Source organism: Callionymus lyra, chromosome 17 (genome assembly GCF_982586985.1).
Source record: "Callionymus lyra chromosome 17, fCalLyr1.hap1.1, whole genome shotgun sequence".
NCBI classification, from domain to species: domain Eukaryota; kingdom Metazoa; phylum Chordata; class Actinopteri; order Syngnathiformes; family Callionymidae; genus Callionymus; species Callionymus lyra.
Genome location: NC_141834.1, coordinates 14497169 through 14509292, shown reverse-complemented (window position 1 = coordinate 14509292; position 12124 = coordinate 14497169). Strand labels below are relative to the sequence as shown.

The 12124-nt window shown below is 36.8% G+C and overlaps 4 protein-coding genes across 4 annotated transcripts; all 4 read right to left on the bottom strand.

Annotated features, from left to right (window-relative positions):
- Positions 1 to 309: 309 nt before the first annotated feature.
- On the bottom strand, positions 310 to 4011 carry LOC148062646 (SPRY domain-containing SOCS box protein 2). The gene is made up of 3 exons (XM_087779002.1): positions 3510 to 4011; positions 1227 to 1920; positions 310 to 608 (listed from the first exon to the last, which is right to left on the bottom strand). The coding sequence occupies exons 2-3, from the start codon at positions 1912 to 1914 to the stop codon at positions 487 to 489; spliced, it is 810 nt and encodes a 269-aa protein (XP_087635128.1). The 5' UTR covers positions 1915 to 1920; positions 3510 to 4011; the 3' UTR covers positions 310 to 486.
- A 236-nt stretch (positions 4012 to 4247) lies between these two features.
- On the bottom strand, positions 4248 to 6078 carry LOC148062645 (rano class II histocompatibility antigen, A beta chain-like). Its single transcript, XM_087779005.1, has 5 exons — positions 5982 to 6078; positions 5642 to 5905; positions 5260 to 5541; positions 4933 to 5040; positions 4248 to 4815 (listed from the first exon to the last, which is right to left on the bottom strand). Exons 1-5 carry the CDS (start codon positions 6031 to 6033, stop codon positions 4784 to 4786), a joined length of 738 nt encoding a protein of 245 aa, XP_087635131.1. The 5' UTR covers positions 6034 to 6078; the 3' UTR covers positions 4248 to 4783.
- A 963-nt stretch (positions 6079 to 7041) lies between these two features.
- On the bottom strand, positions 7042 to 9314 carry LOC148062644 (rano class II histocompatibility antigen, A beta chain-like). Its single transcript, XM_087779004.1, has 5 exons — positions 8566 to 9314; positions 8227 to 8490; positions 7833 to 8114; positions 7505 to 7612; positions 7042 to 7382 (listed from the first exon to the last, which is right to left on the bottom strand). Exons 1-5 carry the CDS (start codon positions 8615 to 8617, stop codon positions 7351 to 7353), a joined length of 738 nt encoding a protein of 245 aa, XP_087635130.1. The 5' UTR covers positions 8618 to 9314; the 3' UTR covers positions 7042 to 7350.
- Positions 9315 to 9459: 145 nt separating this feature from the next.
- On the bottom strand, positions 9460 to 11259 carry LOC148062643 (rano class II histocompatibility antigen, A beta chain-like). Its single transcript, XM_087779003.1, has 5 exons — positions 11100 to 11259; positions 10760 to 11023; positions 10365 to 10646; positions 10038 to 10145; positions 9460 to 9609 (listed from the first exon to the last, which is right to left on the bottom strand). The coding sequence occupies exons 1-5, from the start codon at positions 11149 to 11151 to the stop codon at positions 9578 to 9580; spliced, it is 738 nt and encodes a 245-aa protein (XP_087635129.1). The 5' UTR covers positions 11152 to 11259; the 3' UTR covers positions 9460 to 9577.
- Between the last annotated feature and the right edge of the window lie 865 nt (positions 11260 to 12124).

Below are 12124 nucleotides of genomic sequence, written 5' to 3'. Positions count from 1 at the left end.
TACCAAAAATAGTTTTTTTTAAAACAATATCAATCAATTGATAGCATTGAATTAAAAGTGCACAGTTTTTAATCGACAGAGAAGTTTACAATGCATTACAGTTAATGTCAGTGGATACAGTCTAGAAAATTAAAGTTATAATTGACTTATATATAATTTAATTGCCGTGTCAAATTTTCAAACATCTAACAAATGCAAACAAACACAAATGTTTTTGATATTTTTGTCTTTAATTTAACAATTTGCAAATGACTTAAAAACTTGAAAAAGAAAATGTGGTCAGTGATAAGACACAAGACATAGTGTATATAGATAATTTTATTCAACATTTAATGAAATAACATCTCATTTTAAAACAAGAATAATAATCTGTAATTATCATTAATAACCCTGACAATAAATAAATACACTGTAAAATAATTTAATATGCTGAAGTAAACAATTAAAAAAAAGTTATTCCTATGAGAGTTTAAAAAAAAAAAAAAATCATTGAGTATTAAGCAGGTAACGCTGAAGTAAAGGAGGAAGATGAAGGTTTTCCAATTGATTCTGGTTCATATTCTGCTGCACGGACAGTCGGCATAAACTCATCAAGGAAGGAGGTTCACCTGTGAAGAGGAGAAAGATTATTAGAATTCTGACCGCTCTAGTAGAAGAACTCACATTTCCCCCGATCCTTAAAACTCTTCACTGGCTGCCAGTTTCTTTCAGGATCAACTTTAAAATTCTGGTTCTTACTTTCAGATCTATTCATGGTCAGACTCCTCCTTACATCAATGATCTGATCCAGCCTTACACCCCAGCTCGGGCTCTGAGGTCTGTGGATCAGAATCTACTGATGGTTCCTGGACACGGTTCAGGACCAGAGAAGAGAAATCCTTCCAGACTGTTGCTCCTAAGCTTTCGAACGATCTTCCTCTCTCTCTGTGTTTGATGATCTACTGACTCCTTCAAGAAACATCTTAAGACCTTTTTATTTGTTCAGGCTTTTCCTTGATTTTCTGGAACTTTGGGGCCTTTGGAACTTTACTGTTGTATTATCAGTTTTTATCTTGCCCTTTTAAGTATATACTTTATTGAGTATTGTTTTGATTGTTTAAACGCTTTGTGACCCTGGTCTGGAAAAGCGCTATACAAATAAAATGTACTTACTTACTATTATAGGTTAAGATGTTATCAAGTTATTCATTGATGCATGTTATTGACAGTTATCTAGTGACGCCCACCTGAGGCACCGTTCAAGTAGCGTAGTTCGATCCGTGCCCCTCCTCTGACGCTGCTCACCGCCGGGAACAACTCCGTCCCACGAGGCAGGTCCCTGAACGCAACACCAAGGAAGAAGCCGTCCACCACGTAACCAAGAGTCCCCGCGTCGGCGTCCAGCACGATCAGGACACGCTTCGGGATACACAACGTGGTCCCGTCTCGACTCCTCGGGTACAGACCCCGGACTTGACCTTCGTGCCAAAGTTTATTGCTCTGGAGTTCCCAGCCCCACGACTGTTCGTCACCCCCCGCCAACACCGTGTACCCCGAGGTCTGGAGGGGACAGTTCTTGACGGAGATCCCCACGACGGCGTGGCTTCCTCTGTGACGAGGATCCCACAGGACCTCCCAGACGTGAAGCCCGCTCGCCGCCCCCCGCTCGGCCCTGACCCCGTCGCTGCTGAGCTCGGCGGGCGAGCGCGTCGCTTTTCGCTTGCAGGCCGAGACCAGGAAGTGGGGCGAGCGACGGACCGAGCTCCAGTGCGAGCGGGCGTCGTCCTCCTGCTCCGCCGCCGCCGGAGAGGAGTCGAGGATGATCCGGAGCCGGGAAGAGGTCGGGACCGCCAGGGAGGTGAACGCCGACGGGCAGGGGGCTGCTGGAGGGCCGGCGGCGGTCTGGATCAGCCAAAGTGATAGTGAGAGACCCATTGGTTGCTGGAGGGGGGGGAAAGGAATCAGAATTATTCGGAAGAAAAAAGTGTTAAAATGAGTCGCTAAAATAAACAAAACTTTTTATTGTGTGAATGCTGGGAAGCATTCAAACAATTGAGATCCTGTTTTCTTCTGACCTAAACTTTGTGCCGCTTCTCCTGCCACAAATTTAATCCGATTTGATCCATTCAAACTTTTATCAATTCGGCTCGTTTCCGAAATGCCGGCTATGTTCTAGCTTTCTTTTATCTCTTCCACTCTTTCTTTTATTCCTCTTCTTCTACCCCATTCATTTCAATGGGGAAACTCTTCAACTCATGTCCAACTCCTTCCAGTTTGACCTACCACTTATACTTTTACGACAAATTCTACTACTTCTTCCACTATTAATTCTACTACTAATACTACTTATACTTTTACTACTAATTCTACTACTACTTTTACTTTACTTCTCCCATTTACTACTAATTCTACTTCTTCTACTTTAACTATAAATTCCTCTTACACTTCCACGACTACTTCTACTACTAATACTACTACTACTTCTACTACAAATAATACTACTACTTCTACTACTAATACTACTACTGCACAGCTACAGCTACAGCCAGCATTCACACTGCATTTTCTTCCGGAAATGCAATCTTTCTAGTTCCTCTTACTTCTGACCTAAACTTTGTGCCACTTCTACTTCCACAAATTTAATCCGATTTGAACCGTTCAAACTTTTATCAATTCAGCTCGTACCCGTCTTTCAGGCTATTTTCTACCTCTCTTTTATCTCTTCCCCTCTTTCTTTTATTCCACTTTTTCTACCCTTTTTTTCCCCCATTCATTTCAATGGGGAAACTCTTCAACTCATGTTTCAACTCCTTCCACTGTAACCTACTACTTCTAATGCCACTACTACTTCCACTACTACTACTTCCTCTACTACTTCCGCTACTACTACTTCAGCTACTACTAATCCATTTACTTTTTCCACTACTACCACTTCCGGTACTACCAATTGTGCGAATGCTGCTCAGCATTCACATTGCATTTTCGTCCGGAGATGCACTCTTTTCTAGTTTTATTTGGTATTTAGTTGACCTCCTTGATAATCAATGTTTTAATTTCTAAATTCTGAATGATCGCAATGAAAATCTTTATAAATAGAGAGATTTGTGAACTGAAACGTAGCACAAAAAAAACTATGTTGTGTTTACAACATGTAAAAAAAAACTCTGATTCTAATAAAAATATTATTGTGACTTGTACACATTCTAAAGATGCTTCAAAACAAATAAAGAATTTAATATATATATATATTTTTAAGGACCTCTGGTCACATTGTTGTCATGGCAACAAACATGTACACGTATTTACAATTGAATAGCAAAAGTTTAAGTTTTTTTTAAACAATATCAATGATGATAAATAAAATGATAAATTATGAATGATCGCAATGAAAATCTTTATAAATAGAGAGATTTGTGAACTGAAACGTAGCACAAAAAAACAACACGTCAAAAAAAAGTTTCTGATTCTAATAAAAATAAACATTTGAGGTAAATGTATACAATCAACGCAACTAAATATGAAAGTCTTACCCCAGCTTTCCTTTTGGTTTGTATTCAGTAGAGTGACTGTGGAGAGGCTTCTTTTTAAACGCATCTTATCAGATAGTTCCTGAACGTCACATCCACTGTGTGATGATGATGATGATGATGATGATGATGATGATGATGATGATGATGGTGAGGAGGAGGAGGATCAGCGCCTCGACCTCCGGAACATCACAATCTACTACTAATCCGTGACGACATTAGAATGTAAGGCTTCAAGGACGAGATATCTCTCTGACGCGACAGTAACCGGATGCAAAAGATTAAAAAAATAAAACAAAAAAACTCAAACTAGTAACAGAACATCTGAGATCCACGTCGAGAGAATCCTTCACAAAAATGCTGTTAATTTAACGTTGGGTTTTTTTTTTCAACGAGTCCTATAGTGAACGTAAACGAAAATAGCAAAACAAATAAAAAGCAAAACACTCGGACTTTTGATCAACAAAAAGATGAAAATGAAGTAAAATCCAAAACGACTCATCGCGTTTCATCTAGCGCATGCGCAGTGCGATTTAATACCCGCTCTTTGTCTCGCAGGCAAGCTTGATCAAACGTGTAACATACCGTCCACAAAAAGATGGCTCACAATAGTGGACAACTTAAAAAAAAAGTAAACATTTCTTCTATAAAATACTGTTGAGACAGACGAATATTTTTGCTGGATTCTGCGTCAAGCTAAACGATATTTATAATATTGACCTAAAAACGCCACAAAAGTCATAGATTTTATAATTTTAATGTTTTTTATCCACATCTTGTTTAATGTACAAAAAACAAAAGATAAGAGATATTGTATCATGTGTAAATCACGTCGTAAATGTTAACAAGAAAGAATTAAACATGGATAATACAATACATATCCACTCCAAAAAAAACACACAAAAAAAACATAATCCTTTTTTACAGCTTTAAAGCAGGTTTAAATGAATAAAATCGGTTTTAAGTATTTTTTCGTATCAATAAAAAGAACTAAGGCGTTTATATACATCTGCAAGACAAAACCGAGGGTTTTATTGACAATCATAGTGCAAAGCGTCAGTATAAAAAGTAGGTCAATTGTTTTGTGGTTTGTGGTAATTAAATGCAAAAGAAACTCTTAATAAAAAAGAAAAATTTAAAAATAAATCAGCAATAAAGTCATTGTTAAGAAAATTTCCGGACTTTAAACAACCATCAACCATTTAAGAAGGACATTGTTCCAAAATACCAAAACAATGAACACAATTCTTTCGATTTGTCTGTGCTTTGTTCCTGGTTCACTGTGGCGTGGTTGGTATCAAAGTTCTTTCTAGAAAGTATAAAGGAAAGTGCAACAAAAAATAAGGATCTTTCTGGGGGTTAAAAAAAATTGATAAAGATCTTTGTCTTTATTATTACATTTATTAAAAGACGTCTTTTGACCCACCTGGCTTTTTGTTGTAATAAGTCAAGCCTGCAAGAAAAACTCCAAGTCCCACCAGGAGTCCAAATGACCCGATAGCTAACTTGATCTTCATCGGCTCAGTGATGGGCTCTGAAACACAAACGCATGAAAAATGTGTAATAACTAATGAATGATAATAAGGTTACCTTAACTGATACATCTCTTTATGATCAATTAATCAAGCTAAGTTCATATCTTTTGAGTGGAAAAACAATGAAGAACACAAGATAAGGAGAGAAAGTTTATCAATGTTACTATACAAAGGATTTAAATGGTTGTTTTTTTTACAATAGATAATAATGTACATACCCCAGACTTTAAACATGGGCTGCTCCAGGCTCTCATGATCTACCACACAGGTGATTGTGTCTGTATATTTTGGAATGTATTCCAGATAGGAATGGATCTGGTAGAGCCAGTTTCCGTTTGCCATGACATCCGTGTTGGACACCCCAGTCGTCACGTTTTCCCCATTTCGTAGCCACCTCACCGTGATTTGTTTGGGATAAAAGTGTGCCACACTGCAGACGAGCATGGATGGATGTTTCCCATCGTCAGCCTTGTCTAAGTGGATCCAAGCTCTGGGCTCAACTGGAAATAATTGTTTAAAAAAACCCAGACAGTTTTAAAAACGATATTTGTAAATCTTGCTGTTGAATATCTTCTCTTTAACCACATCAAGAAAGGTTACCTGTTGTCTTTATGGTTTTGTAGAGCTCTGGTACATATTTGCAAATTTCATGAACTATTTTTGCTGTTTCTAAAAAATCACTATTTCTGTTGAGAATATCCGCTGCCGTTTCTCCAGTTTTTGTGAAGCCAACACATTTTTTCTCATCTGCGTCACATTCCAAAACAAGTTCTTTGTTAATGATGAACTTTCCCCTGGCAGCATTGCTATGAACCTTGTTTTCCCTAAAGCTACAAGTGCCAACAAAATGACCAGAGAAAGCTCCTGCAATATAAAATGGATGTTAAATTCATATTTTTCATATCAAAGATGTTAAAAAAAAAAGAAAAAGAAATCTTACCCACACTTGATATAAGAATATGTAGGCACATAATTGTCAAAACGCTTTGCATGTTGAATCAATCAGAGTTTAGCTTTTGTGTCTGCGTGTAAAGATGGAAGATAAAAGGTGTGAGCAGGTGAAAGCAGGAGTGGCTTTTGAAGTTGAAACCTGCAGACAAAACATACCATGTATGGCCAGTCAGAAGTCACATGATGCTGAGAACCATCGTCAGTTTGTAGAATATTACTTGATATTGGATTTTAATAAACATGGAAGTTATGAAATATGAGACTGTTAACAGAATAATTCTGAATATAAGTTTCATGAGGATGGGAGTGAGTGCGATCGGACGGTAGTCGTTGTAGCTGGAGGGGGACCGGGATGATGGTGGTGGCTTTGAGGCATGTGGAGGACAACAGCTTGTCCCAGTGAGGAGTTGAAGATGTCGGTGACAACATCTGTGAGCTCCTCGGCACAGTCTCTCAGGACAAGACCAGGAATGTTGTCGAGACCCTGGTCTTTCCGTGGGTTCGTGCGTCTGAGGCATCGCCTCACTCTCTCTGGGGATAGCGTGAGCACCTGGTCCTCAGGAGGTGGCGTTATCTTCCGGGCCTGGGTGCTGTTGTTTGCCTCAAAGCGAGCAAAGAAGTCCTTCAGCTAGTTCACATTACAAAAGCAAAAAGTTGTGGAGCCTGTTTAACAGGAGTTTTTTGATTTGCCAACTTTTGGGAAGTGATAGTAGTTTCAACAAATCTCTTCCTTGTATGATCTTTTGTACTTTTTAACTAATAATAAACCTGCTTCAAAAGCAGGTAGGATTGTTTAAAGGGCACCTAATGTGCTGATTTAAGTGTATCTTAAATTGTTCTAGGACCTCTATTATACTCATCAGAACGTTTCTTTTTGCACAAAACTCTCGTTTAATAAAGATATTTACATTAGAAAAAACGCTTAAGCCCCGCCCACTTAAAATGCGCTGTTTTGGCTGAGAAGAAGTTTCGCCAACTCTACTCTGATTGGTCACCAAAACACGAGTTGCATTCAAGGACTCACGTGAATTACAAACTCACCCCAACACTCAAACATGATGTATTTTATTTCTTAATGACAAACATAGAACAGCAAATCAACACTGTCATTTCATTTCATCAATTCAAAGGAATAAGCTTTAATCTGAGCTGATGTAGACTTTTAAAACGTTTTTTTAAACAACATGTAGTTTCGCATTTTCTCACATTTTACTTTTATTGTTGTTTTGGAAAATTTTCAGGTATTTTTTTAATCCATCTACCAGACATTCATTATTTTTTGAAATGTCAAAAATGTCAATGAAAACACTGAGTAACCATCATTTGATATACTGTATGTTCTGTGCTTTGTTCCCGGTTCACTGTGGCGTCGATGGCACCAAGATTCTTCCTAGAATGTAGAAAGAAAAATACAATAATCAATCTTCCTGAAAGTTTATGTAGTTTTTGAAGATCTGTTTTTAGCTCAATTCTCTGCTCTATCAGGTCGATTAATATATAATTATGACCCACCTGGCTTTTTCTTGTAATAAGTCAAGCCAGCAAAAAAAACTCCAAGTCCCACCAGGAGTCCAAATGACCCGATAGCTAACTTGATCTTCATCGGCTCAGTGATGGGCTCTGAAACACAAACGCATGAAAAAATGTGTAGTAACTAATGAATGATAATAAGGTTACCTTAACTGATACATCTCTTTATGATCAATTAATCAAGCTAAGTTCATATCTTTTGAGTGGAAAAACATTGAAGAACACAAGATAAAGAGAGAAAGTTTATCAATGTTACTATACAAAGGATTTAAATGGTTGTTTTTTTTACAATAAATAATAATGTACATACCCCAGACTTTAAACATGGGCTGCTCCAGGCTCTCATGATCTACCACACAGGTGATTGTGTCTGTATATTTTGGAATGTATTCCAGATAGGAATGGATCTGGTAGAGCCAGTTTCCGTTTGCCATGACATCCGTGTTTGACACCCCAGTCGTCACGTTTTCCCCATTTCGTAGCCACCTCACCGTGATTTGTTTGGGATAAAAGTGTGCCACACTGCAGACGAGCATGGTTGGATGTTTCCCATCGTCAGCCTTGTCTAAGTGGATCCAAGCTCTGGGCTCAACTGGAAATAATTGTTTAAAAAAAAGAAGAATAAAACCCAGACAGTTTTAAAAACGATATTTGTAAATCTTGCTGTTGAATATCTTCTCTTTAACCACATCAAGAAAGGTTACCTGTTGTCTTCATGGTTTTGTAGAGCTCTGGTACATATTTGCAAATCTCATGAAATATTTTTGCTTTTTTTAAAAAAACACTATTTCTGTTGAGAATATCCGCTGCCGTTTCTCCCATTTTTGTGAAGCCAACACATTTTTCCTCATCTGCGTCACATTCCAAAACAAGTTCTTTGTTAAAGATGAACTTTACCCTGGCAGCATTGCTATGAACCTTGTTTTCCCTAAAGCTACAAGTTAACACAAGATGACCAGAGAAAGCTCCTGCAATATAAAATGGATGTTACATTCATATTTTTCATATCAAAGATGTTAAAAAAAAAGAAAAATAAATCTTACCCACACTTGATATAAGAATATGTAGGCACAGAATTTTCAAAACGCTTTGCATGTTGAATCAATCAGAGTTTAGCTTTTGTGTCTGCGTGTAAAAAGCAGAAGATAAAAGGTGTGAGCAGGTGAAAGCAGGAGTGGCTTTTGAAGTTGAAACCTGCAGACAAAACATACCATGTATGGCCAGTCAGAAGTCACATGATGCTGAGAAACATCGTCAGTTTGTAGAATATTACTTGATATTGGATTTTAATAAACATGGAAGTTAAAAAGACTTTTATGAATATGAATTTAACTTTATCATGGGTCAGATTACAAAAGCAAAAAGTTGTGGAGCAGGTTTTACAGGAGTTTTTTGATTTGCCAACTTCTGGGAAGTGATTGTAGTTTCAACAAATCTCTTCCTTGTTTGATTTTTTTTCTTTTACTAATAATAGACCGGCTTTAAAGGCAGGTGTGATTGTTTAATGTTAATATTATCCTGTTTATACCACTCAAGCAAGAACTCTGGATTGTCTGCAGTGTTAAAAGGCCAAATAAAGATGATCATATTCAAATCCATGGACTTGGCTAGAATCAGAAAAGGTAGAAAAAACATTAGATGTTCGTCCATGAGTTTCATTCTTTAAGATAAACACAGAAGTGTGGTGTTCTTGGAGCATCTTGAAGCAGAGAAACTGTTTCATCACGTTAGGTTTTAGCTGTATTCCTTTATCCAAATCAAGTATCAAAGAGTGATGGTTGAACAATTCAATTCAATTCAATTCAATTTTATTTAAAGTGTCTTATCATAACAAAGTTATCTCAAGACACTATACAGTTGAAATAAGACTATAGTTGATTAAGGAAAAATAGATCCCAGCAATTCAACAAAGACCCAAACAAAACCCAAGCATGATATTTTCTACCATTTAAAAAAGTTTAATTCTTTAAACAAGATGCATTTTAATTCTTCATGACAAACATAGAACAGCAAATCAACATTAATTATATATATGTTCTGTGCTTTGTTCCCAGTTCACTGTGGCGTTGATGGCACCAAGATTCTTCCTAGAACGTAGAAAGAAAAATACAATAAGTAAGTAAGTAAGTAAGTCATTTATATTTGTAGAGTGCTATTCCAGATCAGGGTCACAAAGTGCTTAAAAAATCTAATCAATATCCAATAAAATATATACTTAAAAGATCAAGATAACACCTAGACAAACAAAGGAGTTCCAGAAAATCACGGAAAAGCCTGCACGAATAAAAGTGTCCAAAGATGTTTTTTGAAAGAGTCAGTAGACTCCATCCAGCGCAGATTGAGAGTAAGATCGTTCCAAAGCTTAGGAGCAACAGCCTGGAAGGATTTCTCTCCTCTGGTTCTGAACCGTGTGTGAGGTACCAGTAGTTTATGGAGTTTTTGAAAATCTGTTTTTAGCTCAATTCTCTGCTCTATCAGGTCGATTGATATATAATTATGACAGGTTTTGACCCACCTGGCTTTTTCTTGTAATAATACAAGCCAGCAAGAAAAACTCCAAGTCCCACCAGGAGTCCAAATGACCCGATAGCTAACTTGATCTTCATCGGCTCAGTGATCGGCTCTGAAACACAAACGCATGAAAAAATGTGTAATAACTAATGAATGATAATAAGGTTACCTTAACTGATACATCTCTTTATGATCAATTAATCAAGCTAAGTTTATATCTTTTGAGTGGAAAAACAATGAAGAACACAAGATAAAGAGAGAAAGTTTATCAATGTTACTATACAAAGGATTTAAATGGTTGTTTTTTTACAATAAATAATAATGTACATACCCCAGACTTTAAACATGGGCTGCTCCAGGCTCTCATGATCTACCACACAGGTGATTGTGTCTGTATATTTTGGAATGTATTCCAGATAGGAATGGATCTGGTAGAGCCAGTTTCCGTTTGCCATGACATCCGTGTTTGACACCCCAGTCGTCACGTTTTCCCCATTTCGTAGCCACCTCACCGTGATTTGTTTGGGATAAAAGTGTGCCACACTGCAGACGAGCATGGCTGGATGTTTCCCATCGTCAGCCTTGTCTAAGTGGATCCAAGCTCTGGGCTCAACTGGAAATAATTGTTTAAAAAAAAAGAAGAATAAAACCCAGACAGTTTTAAAAACGATATTTGTAAATCTTGCTGTTGAATATCTTCTCTTTAACCACATCAAGAAAGGTTACCTGTTGTCTTTATGGTTTTGTAGAGCTCTGGTACATATTTGCAAATCTCATGAACTATTTTTGCTGTTTCTAAAAAATCACTATTTGTGTTGAGAATATCCGCTGCCGTTTCTCCCGTTTTTGTGAAGCCAACACATTTTTTCTCATCTGCGTCACATTCCAAAACAAGTTTTTTGTTAATGATGAACTTTCCCCTGGCAGCATTGCTATGAACCTTGTTTTCCCTAAAGCTACAAGTGCCAACAAAATGACCAGAGAAAGCTCCTGCAATATAAAATGGATGTTACATTCATATTTTTCATATCAAAGATGTTAAAAAAAAAAGAAAAAGAAATCTTACCCACACTTGATATAAGAATATGTAGGCACAGAATTGTCAAAACGCTTTGCATGTTGAATCAATCAAGAGTTTAGCTTTTGTGTCTGCGTGTAAAAAGCAGAAGATAAAAAGTGTGAGCAGGTGATGGAGGAGTGGCTTTTGAAGTTGAAACCTGCAGTCAAAACATACAATATATGGCCAGTCAGACTTATCAACTTAACTTTATCATGGGTCAGATTACAAAAGGAAAAAGTTGTGGAGCCGGTTTTACAGGAGTTTTTTGATTTGCCAACTTCTGGGAAGTGAAAGTAGTTTCAACAAATCTCTTCCTTGTTTGATTTTTTTTTCTTTTACTAATAATAAACCTGCTTTAAAGGGAGGTGGGATTGTTTAATGTTAATATTATCCTGTTACTAAAACTCAAGCAAGAACTCTGGATTGTCTGCAGTGTTAAAAGGCCAAATAAAGATGATCGTATTCAAAGCCATGGACTTGGCTGGAATCAGAAAAGGTAGAAAAAACATTAGATGTTCGTCCATGAGTTCCATCCATTAAGATAAACACAGAAGTGTGGTGTTCTTTGAGCATCTTGAAGCAGAGAAACTGTTTCATTACGTTAGGTTTTAGCTGTATTCCTTTATCCAAATCAAGTATCAAAGAGTGATGGTTGAACAAAACCCAAGCATTATATTTTCTACCGTTAAAAATAGTTTAATTCTTTAAACAAGATGTGTTTTAATTCTTCATGACAAACATAGAACAGCAAATCAACACTGTCATTTCATTTCATCCATTCATAGAAATAACCTTTAATCTGAGCTGATGTAGACTTTTATAACGTTTTTTTAAACGACAAATGTAGTTTTAAAAAATGCTTCATATTTGCATTTTCTCATATTTCACTTTTGTTTTTGTTTTGGTGAATTTTCAGGTATTTTGTAAACTGTCAACCAGACATTAATTATTTAAAATTTTTTTTATAAAATGTCAATGAAAACACTGAATAACAATCATTGATATATACTCCATCTATGTCAAAATAATAG